This window comes from Pelophylax lessonae (genome assembly GCF_965119305.1).
Source record: "Pelophylax lessonae genome assembly, chromosome: 9".
Taxonomy (NCBI): domain Eukaryota; kingdom Metazoa; phylum Chordata; class Amphibia; order Anura; family Ranidae; genus Pelophylax; species Pelophylax lessonae.
The window spans coordinates 73,710,649-73,730,543 of record NC_138776.1 but is presented as its reverse complement, the minus strand read 5'-3'; the positions used below and the strand labels follow the sequence as shown (position 1 = coordinate 73,730,543).

Genomic DNA, 19,895 nt, shown 5'->3' with positions numbered 1-19,895 from the left:
TATTGGTGGTCAGTGAGAGGAATGCTCCTTATATTGGTGGTCAGTGAGAAGAATGCTCCTTACATTGGTGGTCAGTGGGAAGAATGGCCCTTAGATTGGTGGTCAGTGGGAAGAATGGCCCTTACATTGGTGGTCAGCGGGAAGAATGCTCCTTACATTGGTGGACAGTAGGAAGAATGTTCCTTCCATTGAGGGTCAGTGGGAAGAATGTCCCTTACATTGGTGGTCAGTGGTAAGAATGTCCCTTACATTGGTGGTCAGTGGTAAGAATGTCCCTTAGATTGGTGGTCAGTGGGAAGAATGTCCCCTACATTGGTGGTCAGTGGGAAGAATGCCCCTTACATTGGTGGTCAGTGAGAAGAATGCTCCTTACATTGGTGGTCAGTGGTAAGAATATTCCTTACAATGGTGGTCGATGGGAGGAATGGCCCCCTTACATTGGTGGTCAGTGGAAATTATATAAAATAAATAAAAATTGTTAAAAAAGACTGTAAAGAACATTCAGGTAGGGTGTTATGTAGGACGAGCACGCGCATGAAAACAATAATGGCGGCACATATGTATGGTATCGTCAGGAACGTCGGAGTGAGAGCAATTCTAGGGCCATAATTTTGTAACATGCTGGTCAGCGCTTTTTATTTTTTTTGTATCTTTTTTTATTAAACTGTTCAGCTAAGAACACATTTGTTACACCTGTTATATTGTGTTAATTCATGAAAACCTTATTTTTGGAAATGTACCATTGTTGCACTTATTTAATGTAAGTTTATTTTTCTTTTTTTCTATAATAAACATTTATTTGAACATAGTGTAGAGAAATTCTGTGACGAACAAATGTAATGTGGGCAGTGCAAGATGTAGGCGGGGTTTGTGTGGGTGTGGCTTGAGTGTGGGCAGGGACACAGGGGGCCCATGATCTCTTATTGCCCGGGGGCCCCATGAGTTGTCAGTCCGCCCCTGGATGGGAGAAGGGAGAATTGGGATACTCCAGCAACTGAACTATGCACAATTAGGCAGAGACACTGAAAAATGCTGCTTGACACTGATTAACGCTTCGCTGACACTGATTAATGCTTCAGTGCCGCTGTTTAACGTTGACTGATGCTGGCCTCGGCTAGGCCAGTGACTAGAACTTCACTTCTGACTTTGGAAAAGTCCTTTTAAGCTCCCCAAAGTACTATTCCCTGGGGTAGCTGACTTTAATGCAAACTGTACTGCTGAACACTTCAGGGTCCTTCCTGGCACCCCCTTTACTCCCCAAACTTCAGGGCTCTACTACTTGACACCCCCTTTACTGTGCACTCCTGGTTAGCTGGCTCCTGGATGCCTCTTGACCTCTCTGGAGTGGTCCCCTCTCCTAGGCAAACCCCCAGGCCGATCTTGAGTACTCACAACACTGTTTTTCCTGAAGATCTCTGCCCAGCAGCTCCACTCGGTCAACAACTCTGGATCCCTTGCAGCCCAGCTCAACCTCCGGTCCCTAGGCCAACTGCCTGGACCACCTTCTCACTTTTACAGGAAGAGAGACAGCCATCACCTCATCCTGGGACTGATGTTCCCGCCAAAAGACACCCTGTCACATGCTCCCCTCCAATTTATGTGCAATCCCAGGATTCATTGCAGGAATGCCCTCCCACTGGAACTAACATAAACCAGAGTGGGCCACTGGCAAGGTTTCCTCCACTGTCCAATGAGCTCCCTCATTGACTGCAGTGGAGACACTCCCTCAGACCCAGTGAATCACACTTGGAAACATGTAACAGGCTAAACTAATAGATCAGGCCCTCCTGATAAGCAGACAGGGCCAATATATGCTTTTTTCTAGCACCTACCTAGGAGGGTGCTACAGGTATATATGTGGTAGACCGCTGGGTTTATTCAGTAAGTACAAAGTACCAGATCCAATATCGACTGATCATTATAAGAATGTACCAGCTTTGACATAACTTCCCATACCCCTCATTAGCAAGAACGAAATGCAATCATACAAATATTTCAGATTTGAAAAATCCCCCCAAAAAAATATAAATGTAAGTGTGGTGGGATCTCACCCTTGTCCTTTACCAGAGCCTCCATCTCTTCTTTCAGGCTCTCATGCCAGTGTGTGATGTCCACATGTAATGAGTAATCACAGCAGACTTTCCCATCAGCCCACTCTCTCCATTGGTCATATGCAGCAGTCAGGCTCATTCCAGCCTCAGGAAAGACATGGTCAACTGAAAGAGAAAGAAAAGGATCGGTGACTAAAAGAAAACTCAAAATGCTACTTTATAGTATATACTGCCGTTTTATGGATACCTGTGTGCATAGTTTACAAATGTACATTATACATGACACATAATGGACAACTTGTGCAACTGGCAGATGCGGTCAGCAAAAGGCCCCTGTCTGAGAACCATTTTTAGCTTCCCAGTTAATCAGAGACCTGAGTACAAACAGTTACTATTAATTCATTTTAGGTTTTTATATAGCATTTAACAGTCTTTGCACATTTACATCAGCCCCTAGCCTCAAGGAACCTGTCTCACATTCATACATACACACACTGAGGCCAATTTAGACAGTAGCCAATTATCCAACCAGTATGTCTTAGGAGTATGAGAGGAAACCCATGCAAGCACAGGGAAAGCATGCAAACTCCAAGCAGATAGTGTCCTGGTTCGGATTCAGACCGAGTACCACAGTGCTGTAGGCAGAAGTGTTAACCACGTGGCCAGTGTGCCACCCATTTAATTGGATATGGATAGATAGATAGATAGATAGATAGATAGATAGATAGATAGATAGATAGATAGATAGATAGATAGATAGATAGATAGATAGATAGATAGATAGATACATAGATACAGGGCTTTTTTTCAGCTGGAACACAGTTCCACCACCTTTTGGCTCAGGCCCTCTGTTCCCTGCTCACCACTATCACATGTAAACACAGGGGTCTGGCTTCTGTGTTTACAAGTGACAGCTTGTCTCCCAACGGCTTCCATAAATCTGATCTCCTGAGCGGTTCCCACTGAGTGCAGGATGAGGACAAGCGAGATGCAGGGGCCCAAGGTGCAGTGGGGATGCTGACACTCCTACTGGATGATCTCCCTGCAAGTGAGAGAGGCAGAGCCACCCACAGTGTGCAGAGAGGTACTAGAGAAGAAGAGGGGTGGAAGTGAGATGTGGATGGGGGATGCAGAGGTAAGCAGCTGTGGAAGAAGGCTGAGCTCTGCACTCTGTGTGTAGTGCACCCCTGAGCTCTGCACTTTTTGTGTAGCGCACTGCCGAACTCGGCATATAGAGCATCCCTGAACTCTGCACTCTGTGTTTAACCCTACCAAATTCTGCACTCTGTACATAATGCACTTCTGGTATTTAATGCCCCTTTACGACCCTCCCACTGTTATTGAAATTTTGACCATAACCACTGTTTGATGCAGTTTGGCGGATGTATGTGTCAGGGGGAGGGGGTTTTGAGGGGGTCGTGGTTGAGTTTCTGGATAGATAGATAGATAGATAGATAGATAGATAGATAGATAGATAGATAGATAGATAGATAGATAGATAGATAGATAGATAGATAGATAGATAGATAGATAGATAGATAGATAGATAGATAGATAGACAGACATGAAGAGTAGACTCTATAGTGTCTTCAATCTTCTCATGCTTCATAATACAGTATGTAACTGTGGTCATATGGTGAACAAATCCCTTCGTCCAGAACACAACACATCACAAAATAATAGAAAAGGTATTCTGCACATTTACTAATTACTAATACTAATATAATAATAATAATAATACTAATACTAATATAATAATAATATTACTAATACTAATACTAACTACTACATATTTACTAATCAGGCAGACATTGAAGCAGGTTCTCTCTGCCTGATACTACTTAAATCAGTGGTTCTTAACCTTGTTGGAGGTACTGAACCCCACCAGTTTCATATGCGCATTCACCGAACCCTTCTTAACCGCTTGCCGACCGCCGCACGAACATATACTACGGCGGTCAGCCCCTCACAGGCAGAGTGACGTATCGGTACGTCACTAGCCTGGGAGGGTCTGGGGAGCGAGCGCGCGCCGCCGGTGGCGCGCTCCCGCTCCCGCGCGGTCACGGACCCCCCCCGCGCGTGTGACCGGCGGACCCGATGTCCGCTGGTCACTCGGCGATCGGCGGGGGAGAGGGAGAAAGGCATGCAGCTTGTGTAAACAAGCTGCCTGTCAGTTCTCCCTGTGTAGAAACACTTATCATACGGTTCTACTATGTAGAACCGTTGATCAGTGTAACTACACCTCAAGCCACAGCCAATCACAGTTAGAATCACACCCCTAGGGACACACACAGCCCCTCCCTCTCAAATAAAGTTAACCCCTTCACTGCCAGTGTATTTTTACAGTAACAGTGCATATATATAGCACTGATTACTGTAGAAATGTCACTGGTACCCCCAAAAGTGTCAAAAATGTCAGTCAAGGGTCCGATCTGTCTGCCGCAATGTCGCAGTACCGCAAAAAAAATCGCAGATCGCCGCCATTTCGCGTTAAAAAAAAACAACAAAAATCTTTCCCTTTGTTAGTAAACGCGATAACTTTTGCGCAAACCAATCAAAATACGCTTTTTGTGATTTTTTTTACCAAATATATGTAGCATAAAACAAATTGGCTGAAAATTTAAAAAAATTTTGATTTTTACTTTTTTTTGGGGGGGGAATTTCATATAAAAAAATGTGAAAAATATTGTTATTTTTGCAAAATTTACGCTCTTTTTTTGTTTATAGCGCGTGATCAAAAAATCGCACAGGTGATCAAATACCGCCAAAAGAAAGCTCTGTTTGTGGGAAAAAAAGGACGTCAAATTCGTTTAGGTACAGCGTCGCACGACCGCGCAATTGTCCGTTAAAGTCACGCAGTGCCGAATCGCAAAATACCCCATGGTCAGGAAGGGGGTAAAATCTTCCGGGGCTTAAGTGGTTAATTGAAAAAAATAAAATATGATTTTTTCAAATTCAAAACAAAAAAAAAAAAAAGGTTCCATAGCTCAGGGGTTAGAGCACTGGTCTTGTAAACCAGGGGTCGCGAGTTCAAATCTCGCTGGGGCCTCCCTGCACGTGTTGGCGACTGTATCTCAAGAAACAAAACCATTAAGAACAAAGAACAAAACCATTAAAACATGGGGTGTCAGGAGGGCACACACTGGGGTGGGGGGGTTGGGAGGGCATACCATGGGGTGTCAGGAGAGAACACACTGAGGGGGGAGGTGTTGGGAGGGCATACTATGGGGTATCAGGAGGGCACACACTGGGGGGGCTGGGAAGACATACCATGGGGTGTCAGGAGGGAACACACTGGGGGGAGGTGTTGGGAGGGCATTCCATGGGGTATCAGGAGGACATACACTGGGGGGGGGGGGGTTTGGTGGGAGGGCATACCATGGGGTATCAGGAGGGCACACATTGGGGGGAAGTGTTGGGAGAGCATTCCATGGGGTATCAGGAGGGCACACACCAGGGGGTATTCACAATGCTTTATTGAGCTAAATGAAAAGGACATGCATTTCCATCTGTCAGCTAACAGCACCTCTATGCTAAGCTGTAGTAGCTCAGCAGATGTAGCATAGAGGTCCTTGTAAACGAATCCACCATGTACAGCTAGCTGAGCCTACCTCCAGGAACATTCACTCGGCTCCCTCTGCTCAGGTGCTCACACTTCCCTCTTCCAGGCGGGCGCGATCTCCGTGGTCAGGTACATCCCCATCCCGCCCACTCACGCAGCAAGCAGCCTGCAGGAGATAGGCTGGAAACCTGCTGGGGGAGGTACAGAGGGCGGAGTGTCAAGTGTCTATGTGTAATGGCTGTGAGTTGTCCCGACTGCAGCTCTGATTTCTCGGGGTGCGCTCGGCCTCACAATCAGTAATATTTTCTCGGGGGGAGCAATTGCCCCTTTGTCCCCCCCCCCCGCCGAACACCGGAGACTGACTCACCGAACCCCTGGGGTTCGATCGAACCCAGGTTAAGAACCACTGACTTAAATATTACAGGCCAGGATAATCATTAGGATATTAATATTGCTTCCTACTTCTCTTCTATCCTGGTTGTGATCAACCTTGAGATCTGCATTACAGCACAAGGCTCAAATTAATCATCCCACCCATATTTTGTGTAAATGAGCCCGTTAATACCAGACCCAGGCAAAGTATAATATACTGATTCAGACACAATATAATATATTAAATCAGAGAAAACACAATATACTATGCAATGCTCAATTTCCTACCACAGCTCAGTTTTAAAGTGTCTCTAAAATAAATTTAAAAAAAAATTAAAATATTAACTACTTGCCTACAGTGCACTTTCACCCCCTTCCTGCCCAGACTGATTTTCAGCTTTCAGCGCTCTCACACTTTGAATGACAATTACTCAGTCATGCAACACTGTACCCATAAAAAATGTGTGTCCTTTTTTTCACACAAATAGAGTTTTCTTTTGATGGTATTTAATCACTACGTTTTTTTATTTTTTGTGCTATTAATAAAAAAAGACTGAAAATATTGTGAAAAAACGCATTTTTCTTTGTTTCTGTCATAAAATTTAGCAAATAAGTCATTTTTCTTCACAAATTTTGGCAAAAATTTATACTGCTACTTATCTTTGGTAAAAATAACCCAAATAAATATATATATATATTATTTGGTCTTTGTGAAAGTTATAGAGTCCACAAGTTATGGTGCTAATCATTGAAAATTTATCACACTTGATCACACCTTATGTACTGAAGGCCTATCTCATTTCTTGAGACACTAAAAAGTTAGAAAAGTACAAATACCCACCAAATGACCCCTTTTTGGAAAGTAGACATTCCAAGGTATTTAATAAGGGGCATGGTGAGTTTTTTGAAGTTGTAATTTTTTTCCCACAACTCTTTGCAAAATGAAGATTTTTTTTTTTTTTTTTAACAAATTGACGTATTAACAGGTTATTTCTCTCACACAGCATATGTATACTTGCAACTACACCCCAAAACACATTCTACTACTCCTCCTGAGTAAGGCGATACCACATGTGTGAGACTTTTTCACAGCCTAACATCCAAGTAGCACCGTCCAGCATTCTAGGAGCATAAATTACACATATAATTTCCTGACAACCTATCGCACTTTTGAAGGCCCTGGAGCACCAGGACAATGGAAACCCCCATAAAATGACCCCATTTTGGAAAACAAACAGCCCAACTTATAATTTTTGAGGCATAATAAGTCTTTTGAATATGTCATTTTTTTCCACAAGTTTTTGGAAAATGTGGAAAGAAAATGAAAACGCATTTTTTTTACACAAAGCTTTCAATTTATGCAATATTTCTAACACATAGCATGTACATAGCAAAAATTGCACCCCAAAATACATTCTGCTATTCCTCCTGAGTATGGCGATACCACATGTGTAACACTTTTACACAGCCTAGCCACATACAGAGGCCTAACATCCAAGTAGCACTTTACACAAAGTTGTCCATTTATCCACTTTAAGACTGGGCCTATTTTTGACACTTGGTGTTTACAAGCTAAAATCATTTTTTTTTTTTGCTAGAAAACTACTTAGAACCCCCAAACATTATATATTTTTTTTAGCAGAGACCCTAGAGAATAAAATGGAGATCGTTTCAATATTTTTTATCACACCATATTTGCGCAGCAGTCTTCCAAATGCAATTTTTTTGAAAAAAATTCACTTTTTTGAACTAAAAAATAAGAAAACTGTAAATTTAGCCCAATTTTTTTCCATAATGTGAAAGATAATGTTACGCCGAGTAATTAGATACCCAACATGTTATGCTTCAAAATTGTGCATGCTCACAGAATGGCGCCAAACATTGGTACTTAAAAATCCCCATAGGCAACATTTTAAAAATTTCTGCAGGTTACCAGCTTAGAGTTACAGAGGAGGTCTAGGGCTCAAATTATTGCTCTTGCTCTAACGATCGCGGAAATACCTCACATGTATGGTTTGAACACCGTTTACATATGTGGGCGGGACTCGCGTATGCGTTTGCTTCTGCGCGCGAGCTAACGGGGACAGGGCGCTTTAATTTTTTTTTTTTTACCTGTTTATTTTATTTATTATTTTTTTATTTTTACACAGTTTAAAAAAAAAATGTTTTGATCATTTTTATTCCTATTACAAGGAATGTAAACATCCCTTGTAATAGAAATAGACAGGTCCTCTTTATTGTGAGATCTGGGGTCAAAAAGACCTCACACCTCACAACTACACTAAAAAAGAAAAAAAAAAAAAAAATTGTTGAAAAAGGAAAAAAAAAAAGGCGGCCCTTTAAACCGGTTGCTAGGCAATGACTTTTGATGTAGCTCCGGTCCTCCAAGACCATAGAGTCGAGTGAGGGCCATCTTGCCCTCACTCGACTTCCTGTCTCTGAGGATCCGGGACCGAATAGTTTTCCCCGCTGCCGGCGGGTCCGGTAAGCTGGGAAAACGTCTTGGACGCGGCGGGAGGGGGGGGGCACCTCTTCCCCTGCACCGTAAGGGTAATTCCGCAGCAAATCCGCCACTGGGACCACCCTTATCTGAAAGCCGACCGCCCGCCTTTTCAAAAAATACCAGGGTTATGGGGGCTATCTGCTGCCATAACCCCAGTATTTAGCTTTTAATGGCCGACGTATATAGTCGTTAGGCGGTTGGTAAGTGGTTGCATGTATATAGCAAACAGGTGACGATGACTGATGGGGTGACAGGTGACGATGACTGATGGGGTGACAGGTGACGATGACTGATGGGGTGACAGGTGACAATGACTGATGGGGTGACAGGTGACAATGACTGAAGGGGTGACAGGTGACGATGATTGATGGGGTGACAGATGACGATGATTGATGAGGTGACAAGTGACGATGATTGATGGGGTGACAGATGACAATCACTGACGGGGTGACAAGTGACGATGATTGATGGGGTGACAAGTGACGATCACTGATGGGGTGACAAGTGGCAATGATTGATAGGGTGACAGATGACGATGACTGATGGGGTGACAGGTGACGGTGATTGATGGGGTGACAGGTGACGGGTGATGGTCACCGATGGGTGACAGGTGACAGGCGATGGTGCTCGGCGGTACTGATGGCAGTCTCTGGTGACCGGTGAATTTTAGGCTACGTTCACATGTGAGCGTAGCGATCGCGGGCAGAATCACTGCGATTCTGCCCGCGATCTGGAAATCATTGCAAATCGCGGGACGCCTGTGCGTTGCCTGTGATTTGCAATAGCACCCCAAACGCTGTGCGATGTTGCAGCGATTTCCGCCTGCCGAATCGAGGTAACATTCGATTCGGCAGGCGGAAATGGTGGCAACATCGCACAGCGTTTGGGGTGCTATTGCGTTGCCCGTGATTTGGAATGATTTCCGGATCGCGGGCAGAATCGCGGTGATTCTGCCCACGATCGCTACGCTTACATGTGAACGTAGCCTTATGGGTGTCAATTTCTGGGCACTGATGAGGTGACTGTTGGGTGACAGGTGACATTGGGGGGGGGGGGGGGCTGAGGACTGTGTGGGGACCTTTATTTTTGTGATTTTACATTGTGACAGGTACACAGAGCAGTAACTCACTGTTTCTAGCTCTGCTCTCCTCATACTGGAAACTGTGTGAGGGGAGAAGAGCTAGTAACAGTGAGTTACTGCTCTGTGTTTACATTTTGTGATCGGCTGTGAATGGATTCACAGCCGATCACATAGTAAACAGTCACTGTCAGTGACTGTTTACTACTGCCGGTGACTAGCTGTGTTCCTAGGGAACATAGAGCCACCGACATGACCGCGCTGCGCGCTCCTGATCGCGCATGCGCGGTCTTCTTCCGGGCTTTCCCATTGTTATCGGCTGTGTCATTGGAACACAGCCGATCACGTGGGAAACAGCCATGCCCATTGGCTGTTTCCCCCCTGCCGGTGACCGGCTGTGTCCCGGGGGCACGCCGACACCGGCAGTGCAGGGCGACGCGCACACGATCACGCGCCTGCCCTGCCTGAATGGGATCACATCATATGACGTCCGCCCAGAACAATGGCCGCACTGTCCCGCCGTCATTTGACGGCGGGTGGGCGGCAAGTGGTTAAAGCTGTTATATTTACTTGCTCTGTGTAATGGTATTTGAGAGTGGCCCGAGCTTCCTCTTCTCGGGTCCCCCTGGCATTCTTGGCTCCTCCTCTTCTCTGTCTCCTCCCATAGAAAGCCGCTTGCTATGGGGGCAGACATGTAGGCTCGATCCCGAGCTGGGCTGTGTGCATCTATTGACACACGCAGCATGGTTTGGCTCCACCCTATCCTCACAGCATTTGACTGACAGCATTGCGAGCTAATGACTCCTGCTGCTGCCTCTGTGAGCAGAGAGAGAGGAGAGAGCTGCAGAAGATGGACACAGCACTGGATTGATTGAGGACTCGGGTAAGTACAGTATGTGGGGAGGTAGGGGAGCAAAGCAAGCTGTAAAACATTTTTGTTTTACCTTAATGCAGGAACTGCATTAAGGTAAAACAATGTTTTAGATTTAGAATCAATTTAAGATACTTGTAGATAACAAACATGTTCATTATCACAAGGGTTACAAAGCCAAACAGAAACGTATGGGCTCACTGGATTTGGGGCAGTATTATCAGGTATTTGTTTGTACTTACTGAACAGATATAACCAAACTATTTCAATGATTTATTTAACAGACCAAAAAAAAGTAAGAGGAGATCATCCTCAAATTTACATAGACTTTAGGGTAAAGTCCCGCATTGGTTTACTTACTGATCATCGTAGTGCCTCCAGCCAATGCGGCTTTAGTTCCCTGGAAGAAGTCATCTGCGCCTATCATTCCCATCACAGGCATCTGTAGTCTCGTGTGGACATCTATTCCTCCAGGTATCACCAGCAAGCCATGGGCATCAATGGTCTTAACACCACCAGGAACAATCAGGTTTTCCCCAATTTGTCTAAAACAATACAATGAAGAAGAATTTTTTTTTTCTTTTTTTTTAAGAGCAACATGTCATATCATGCACCACATAGCTAATATTATTCCGTTTTGAAGGGCAAATAATGCTGCCAGTTTATACCCAAATAAAGTTTTAAATAATGTATGGAAAATTTGTTTCTGGGGCTCTCCCATATGAGCAAGAAGCCTACAATGGAAGGAGGTTATAATATCCAACCTGCAAAAGGCCCGGCAGTTGCTTGTCCTCAAAAAAACACAATACAAGCAACAAGTCAAGAATAAAGAGATGCTGTCAAAAGATACAGTGAATCTGAAAATGCCCCTTCCCCCACCCACCCATGTATACTCACCTGGCCAGCGCTCCCTAATAACATCTTCCTCCATTGCAGCCAGCGACAGTACCTGGTGCCTCCAAGTATGGGTATTCAGTTTTCTGAATGAATGCAAAGCATCCTCTGATTGGACCAGGTGGAGAGGCAGGGCGGTAACATTGGACTGTCCGCTTCATCCAGAGAACACTTTGCATTCATTCAGAAAATGCAAAGAATTCTCTGAATGGTGCCCATGGCAAGCGGCAGTCCTGTGTTCACAATGCATCAGACCAGCCGTTCAACACAAGACCTGGAAGTTAGTGGAGATCACTGGAGTAGCAGTGTCTACTTCAGTGACTTCCAGCTTCCAGGGGCAAAAGCCAGGTATGTTTTATATATATATATATATATATATATATATATATATATATATATATATATATGGCTTTTTTTACAGCTGGAACTTGGTGGAACTCAGTTCCAACACCTCTGGCTCAGGCCCTCTGTTCCCTGCTCACCACTATCGCTTGAAAACCCAGAAGTTCAGCTTCTGGGTTTACAAGTGACAGCTTGTCTCCCAATGGCTCCCACAGATACAATCTCCTGAGCGGCTCTTAGTGCAGGATGGGGACAGGGGGGATGCAGGTGCCATGCTGATGCCGATACCCTCACTGGATAATCTCCCTGCAAGTGAGAGAGTCGGAGCCACCTACAGTACGGTCGTGGTTGAGTTCCTGCACCTATTGTCTGAGAAAAAAAAAGCCCTGTGTGTATATATATATATATATATATATATATATATAAATTGGTTCAAGTTGGACCATTCTACCTATGTATTAAATATCCATATCTGGAATTCTTTCTTAAGCACTATGTTTCAATTTAACATGTAATTTTTTTTCTTGCTTCAGTGTTCTGTATACGACCAGTAATAACACAAGTGCACCTTAAGACCCCGTTCACACTGGGGCGACCTGTCAGGCGACCTGGTCGCCTGACAGGTCGCCGTAGGTCATCTGCCATAGAGAAGCTGTGGACCCGTTCTAATAGGAGCGACACAAGTCGCTCCGACTTAGAAAAAGGGTCCGGAGCTTCTTTGGGGCGACCTGGAGCGACCTGCATTGACTTCAATGTTATGAAGTCCGTGCCGGCTGCTCCGAGGTCGCGGTGCGAGCTGCGCACTGCGACCTGTGAGGTCACCCCGGCAAGGCGGATCGCCCCAGTGTGAACGGGGTCTCATAGGTACACATCTCACAATATGTATTGTTTACTACTAGAATCATACAATAATTTGTCATTTATTATGTGAAAAGAGAAAAAACTGCGCTAAAATAATAAACAACATAACCTAAAAGCAGCAACTCAGCTGTGAGATAGGCACAGTAAAAAAAAAAGAAAATTTGATTGCATAAAAAGCTGCACTAAACACACATGTGAATAGTGGTAAAGTAAAAAAACAAAATCAACAAATATAAAACATTTGCTAAAGTAAAGTCTCAACAATTAAATTGTCCTAGAACAGATTAATTAATCCTTGTAAATGGACACAGATAATTATCACATCACCCGTGAAACAATATTAAATAATAAGAAAAAGTATAAATATTGAAAATGAAATGTGTCTTTATTGCAGCTCTCTATGCAATCAATTGTAATTTATTGCCCCTCACTTACTTTATTAAGCCATCTTCAATGTATATGTCTGCACAGAATGACTGATCGTCGTTCACAATTTTCCCTCCTTTGATATGAAGTCTGTCGCTCTGGAATAAAAAAGATTAGATATATGGAGTATACAGCACAATGTCAACTCTAAGCCATGAACTGGTGATGGAGGACAAGTGACTGGGTGAATGCTGAAGAGAATCAAACAAAATGTTGGAGCTAATCCAATTAGATAATTGCATCTAATAAATAAAAAGCACTCTGCTGTGAAACTTGCTGACAGAACCAAGCAGCAAAGAAAATAAAGTGCAAACCTTTATTGGCTATACTACATTTTTATAGTGACCTATGTTGATGCTTCCATGATTCCAGAAGGCCAAAGTAGGAGAACATTTTGTTTACTGAGGCATTTACTATGGCCATACATGGCCACATTTCCAATATTTGAGCATCTCTTGCTATAACCTGTACAAAGGTTAAATATATAAATATTTAGAGATTTTATATCATATTTGACAATCTCTGCAGCCAACTGTGAAGGTCTCTTCTTCTCCTCAGAAAATGAACTTTCACCACTTCACACAAGAGGAAAACTGGTGCAAACGACTGCGCTAGATCTCCATGGAGTGTAATTCAAGGAAGGACAGGCAAATCTCACACTGACCTTTGCTCTTGCTGACAGGTCTGCCCTTGTACGGGGATCCCTTGGTGGGGTCCGGTAATGACTAGGCACATTGGGGTTGATTTACTAGAACTGAATCTGGTGCAGTTGCGCATGGTAGCCAATCACCTTCTAACTTCAGCTTTTTCAAATAAAGTGGATGTAAACCTGATTCATGAAATTTGACCTAAGCGCATCTATCTGCAGTGTTTTCTTATCTCTCTCCAAAGCCCAGAGTGGCTTTCTCTTCCTCTGACTGTCTGGGAGGTTGCTATATATAGATTAGCAGACAGCTGGTCTTGTCACAGCACAGCTCTTCCTTCCTCCGCCTATGTGGAGGTGGGGGTGTGTGCCTTTCCTCCAATCAGCAGTCACACAGTGTAAGGCTTCCCTACACTCCCAGTGCTGAACAGGAAGAGAAAATCTTTAACACTATGTGTGCACTTTTTAAAGAATATATAAAGCTGAAGACAGCAGATAAGCATGTAAAACGTATGTAGGGAGATTTGTTTCATCTCTATGTATCATCTGAGGCAGTTCACTTCACTGGATATATGTGAGGGTTTACATCCCCTTTAAACTTTGACAATAAAACCTGGAAGCTGATTGGTTTCTATGTAGAGCTGCACCAGATTTTGCATGGCTCAAATTTTAGTAAATTTCCCCCAATATGTTAGTCTTAGATAAAAAGAAAGGAGCTCCTGGTGTCCAGAGAAATGTGACTTCTAAAATATGGTTCATGGACCTTTATTAAAAATTAGCAATATGTACATCAAGCTAATGTGTTTCAGGAGAAAAGACTCTTCCTTCGTCAGGGCTGTTGCTGTGTACTGTTTGGTGGGAACAATTCCCATGAATTAAGGTTTAAACTGTGGCCCTCCAGATGTTACAGAACTACAAGTCCCATCATGCTTCTGCCTTTGGGAGTCATGCTTGTAACTGTCAGCTGTGCAATGCTTTATGGGACTTGTAGTTTGGAAACAGCTGGATGGCCGCAGTTTGACACCTGTGGTTGTATAAGCAGCGAACTAAAGCCAGGATCCTGCCATTCAGAAAACTTGATCCAACATTACCACTCATGAGAATTGTTCCCACCAAATAACACGCATCAACAGCCCTGAAGAAGGCGTCGGGTTTATGTACACGTTACAACTTTTTTTTATAAAGGTCCATGAACCATACTTTAGAAGTAACATTTCTCTGGACACCGGGCATTCCTTTCTTTTTAACTGTGTCTACATGCTGAAACAACCATAAGGTTGTACAGAAAAGGCAGCAGCCCAATCCCTGAGAAGGCCCAATACCATCATCCAACACTTGGCACTATCCATCGGAAGGCATTGCTTCCTTTTTGCCCACACGAATACCCATTTAGGACCAGTGACCAATCCAGTCAGTCCAACGTGGACTTCAACAAAAGCTAGATACAGTAGTCCCCCAATATGTTAGTGGACTTCTTATAACCACACATATAGACAGGTCTGATTGTGAGGTTATTTCAATACAATCAGTAATTTGGAAATATCTGCTTAGTAAAGTCTATGACAGCCTATCCCAGTCTTTCTAACACAGAGGAACCCTATGGGATAACTTGTAGGTTTCAGGGAAGCCTTGCTAATAATGATTACATCTACTGCTCAGGAGGCATTATCATAAACAGTAATTTGTAAGAATAAAAAAATAATAATAATTTGGAATGTGGTATACTTAAAGTAGATGACACCCAGGGTTCCTCTATATGACAAAATTATTCAGAAATAATAATAAAATGAAATAAATAATGCTAATGACCAGAAACAAGTCTGTAAAAATTGTGCTCCCTCACATTGGTGGTCAGCTTAAAAATGTTCCCCATATATTGAAGTGCCCATTTACAGTAGCAGTCCTTTTACACTGTTGATCAGCGAGGGTCTTGATACATTGGTGGTCTGAAGAGAAGGGTCCTCTTAGATTGATGATCTGTGGTGGAAAGATCCAATTACATTGGTGGTGGTCAGTGGGGAGAATGACTCCTTACAGATGGCCGAAAAACTCATTGGTGTCAGTGATAATTTATCCAAGAGGGAAACCTATTCTCATTGGTGAAGGAACTCCTAGCAACCTCTGGAGGTACCCTAGAGTTCCATGGAACCTAGGTTGAGAACGGTTGCTCTATGATGTTCCTCAATGTGCTTCAAGAGAAGAATTCCCCTTCCAACCTTGTAATATTTGTAGGGTTTAAGTGGAAAAAGATATTCTTCATCCGAAATGTTATATTTTGTTTTGGACAGAAATACTAGCCTCTCTTAGGACTTTTTTCTTGTGTCCTTATTCCCAGGGAATAATGGGAACTCCCCCTCCCCCATTAGGGACAAAAACATTAATGCATTTTCAATAGAATAGGGAGAGTCAGGACTTAATTGTTAATTGTCATCTGTGCCTTCTTTTCCTGGTGACACCAACTCCATCCATTTCTTGTAAGGCCATCACATATGTATTTTTCTATGTACAGTTTGTTGCCTTTGACAGTACTAGAGCATTCAGCATCCCACTTTGGCATACAGTTGCTGGCTCAACTGCTGTACTATGTGTAGCACCCTCCTAGATAGGTGCTAGATAGGGAGTGTATTTGCTCTGCCTGCTTATCAGGAGAGTGGCAGGTAAAACCTAGTTGCTCTTCTGATTATCGGGGATCAAGATTTCTAGTCAGGCATGCTGCATGTGTCCAGGGTGTGATTCATCTGGGCTGAGGGAGTGTCCCCACTGTATCCAATAGGGCAGTGATGGCGAACCTTGGCACCCCAGATGTTTTGGAACTACATTTCCCCTGATGCTCCAATACAATGCAGAATGCATGAGCATCATGGGAAATGTAGTTCCAAAACATCTGGGGTGCCAAGGTTTACCATCACTGCAATAGGGGAACCCTGTTGGACAGTGGAGTAAACCCAGCCAGTGACACACAGGCTTTTGTATCTATCCCAGTGGGTTGGCACACACAGTGGTGGGTATAGGCCATAAAAGCCAAGGGCACATGTGGCAGAGTGTCTTTGGGCGGGAAGCCAAGTCCCAGAAGGAGGGCACGACTGTTTCTCTTTCTGCAGTTGTGAAAGGCGGTCACAGGCAGTCAGCTTGGTGAACCTGAAGGTGTTGCTGAATGCAGAGCTCCAGTGGATGCTGACAAGTGGAGTTTGGAGGCAACAGTGACTATGGAAAAACAGTGTCTGTGAGTACAGAGGAACTTGCCCAGGGGTCTGCCAGGAAGGGGACCACTCCAGAAGCTAGGGTCAGCGGACGGGTGTCAGCACACCAGTAGTGAGAGAAAAGGGGGTGCCAGTTTCAAAACCCTGAAGAGAATACTTACAAAGGAACATTTAAAGTATATTCACTTCGTAGAAAAGTGAGGCAGCAGCATTGCCGCATTCTAGTAATCTGTCCCTCAGACTGTGAATAGTTAATAGTTGGAGTATCCCACTCATCCCTTCTCCTATCCAAGTTCTCAATAAAACCACAAAAAACCCAACATCCCCTGGATTGATTATTGACTGAGCCAAGAACTTTTAATGCTGTTATCTGCTGTCCGTTGCTAAGGGTAACCCAGGGGAATCCAGAAAGTGTAATTCTCAGCAGTCCTCTAGGGGGCAGTGCTACACATGTAACCAACTGTAAGTTGTCTTTATATTTTCCCTGGATTCATTTTAATGAATTAGGTTCCTTTCACATGGGCGACCCAATATGATCCACAAGTCAGGTTTACACATGGATCTGGTTGGAAGCTCAATGTTAGTATATGGGTAAGCGGATGTAAACAGACATTAATCTGTTTACATTGATAAAATCTGAATCTGTCTTTGTTTAAAAAAAGGAAAAAGTTTGCATCCTTTTTCATTTATTTTTTTGGACCTAAAGTAGATGGATTGGAGGTAAAAGAATGTAAACAGATGGACATTAGTTTACATCTGCTTTCTCATAGATCCAACACTGATCCGTTTGTCTACAGTCACAAGCTGGAGGAATAAAACTGAAATAAGTGACATCTGTTTCATGTGTAAGGAGGGGATCTGTTCATGGATTCTCTGCTGATCGTAATGGAGGCTAACAGTTTGAATAGACCATAAGTCATAATAAGACTGTACAGTTTTGGAGCAGAAATAAAATTTCACGTTCTCCAGCAACTCTGAGGAAATCAAATGTAGATCTACCTTAACCACTTAAGCCCCGGAAGATTTTACCCCCTTCCTGACCAGGGGGTATTTTGCGATTCGGCACTGCGTGACTTTAATGGACAATTGCGCGGTCGTGCGACGCTGTACCTAAACAAATTTGACGTCCTTTTTTTTCCCACAAAAAGAGCTTTCTTTTGGTGGTATTTGATCACCTGTGCGATTTTTTGATCATGCGCTATAAACAAAAAAAGAGCGACAATTTTGCAAAAATAACAATATTTTTCACATTTTTTTATATGAAATTCCCCCCCCAAAAAAATGTAAAAATCAAAATTTTTTTACATTTTTGGCCAATTTGTTTTCTGCTACCTATGTTTGGTAAAAAAAATCACAATAAGCGTATTTTGATTGGTTTGCGCAAAAGTTATTGCGTTTACTAACTAAGGGAAAGATTTTTGTCATTTTTTTTTTTAACGAGTAATGGCGGCGATCTGCGATTTTTTTTGCGGGACTGCGACATTGTGGCGGACAGATCGGACCCTTGACTGACATTTTTGACACTTTTGGGGGTACCAGTGACATTACTACAGTAATCAGTGCTATAAATATGCACTGTTACTGTAAAAATGACACTGGCAGGGAAGGGGTTAACTTTATTGGGGAAGGAGGGGTTAAGTATATCCCTAGGGGCGTGTTTCTAACTGTGATTGGACATGGCTACTGGTGTAAGAACAGAGATCAACGGTCCTACATAGTAGAACCGAGTGATCTCCATTCTTACACAGGGGAGAATGACAGGCGGCTTTGTTTACATTAGCCGCCTGCCTTTCTCCCTTCACGGCGAACGATCGCGAGTGACCGGCGGACATCGGGTCCGCCGGTCACACGCACTGACTTGTTAGGGAACGAGCTGGGGCGGGCGGGCGCGCGCTCGCCCGCTATTGGCTCACAAGCTAGTGACAGGCTAGTGACGTACTGGTACGTCACTTTGCCTGGCCGGGGCTGACCGCCGCAGTATATGTACTTGCGGCGGTCGGCAACCGGTTGAAGCTACAAAATACAAAATGTAGAATCATTGATTTTCCTGTTACATATATTACAGCTTAACGTCTGATAAATATCATTCCTGCACAACTAAATGTACAAACAAGGGGAATGATGAAGGATCAAAGGAGGCAGTCAACATTTGTTTTTCAGTGTGGAATGAGGAATTGTGGGAAGTCGGATGCCCACAATTCCAGAAGGTGATGGGAAAATACATTTGCAGATAATGCCATTCATGACGCTTTGGGCTATGAATAACTCACTGCCGGTAATGGTAAGACTTAATCAATAGAAGCTTTCTCTAGCAGGGTCTATTGAAGCCTGATACACCAGGCCATAACAGGAGGTGTACAAATATATTCATATAAAGGTTTCTTCCCACCACCAGATACTTTGTCAGGCATTTTTCTACATTTGTCATCACAGACACAATGCATGAACATGAGAAAATCCATTGTTTTCAGCAGAGATTGTTCCCAGTATAATAAAATAGAAAATCCAATTGGGAATGCAATGAATAATTTGTTATACTTTTGATACTTTAATAAAAAATTTAAAGTGGAAAAAAAAAAATAGAAAATCCTGTGTGAGGCACTTTTGGTTCCTCTTTTCCATTCAAGCCAATGGAATGGGGACCTTCAAAATTGCAATGCAACTCATCTAAAAATGCAGGGCAATTCACATTAATGAGTGCGTGTTTTTTCAATAAATATTCAAATAACGAGGACTTGCTTAGGAAGGGACATACAATTCTATTTAATATTCAACACGACTAATTATATTTTATCTCCTGTTCCACTTTTCATGCATTATCTTATACCCATCCCCCAACGCTGTAGCTCTACATTAACCATGTCTACACCGGTTCCTTCTGTGCACATGGAATGCAATGTAATAAACATGACATATTCTTATAATGGTATACTGAAAAAGTGACACTTATATATATATTTAGGTTCTAAATAATATTGTCTTTCCAGGGATTGTGATCTGTACAGATAAAATCAGTGGGACTTTTAATAACGCAAAGTGACAAGATGATAGATCTGCTTCAAGGTGTTCATATGTTATCTCAATATAAACAG

At 43.2% G+C, this 19,895-nt stretch overlaps 1 protein-coding gene across 1 annotated transcript in view; it reads right to left on the bottom strand.

Annotated features, from left to right (window-relative positions):
* The window catches only part of DPYSL4 (dihydropyrimidinase like 4), a 91,617-nt gene that overhangs the window by 54,068 nt on the left and 17,654 nt on the right, over positions 1-19,895 (bottom strand). Inside the window, exons 2-4 of the mRNA XM_082266720.1 lie at positions 12,970-13,058; positions 10,798-10,982; positions 2,052-2,216 (exon numbers count right to left, since the gene is read on the bottom strand). Coding sequence (XP_082122846.1) covers positions 2,052-2,216; positions 10,798-10,982; positions 12,970-13,058 — 439 coding nt within the window. The remainder of the gene's footprint in view (positions 1-2,051; positions 2,217-10,797; positions 10,983-12,969; positions 13,059-19,895) is intronic.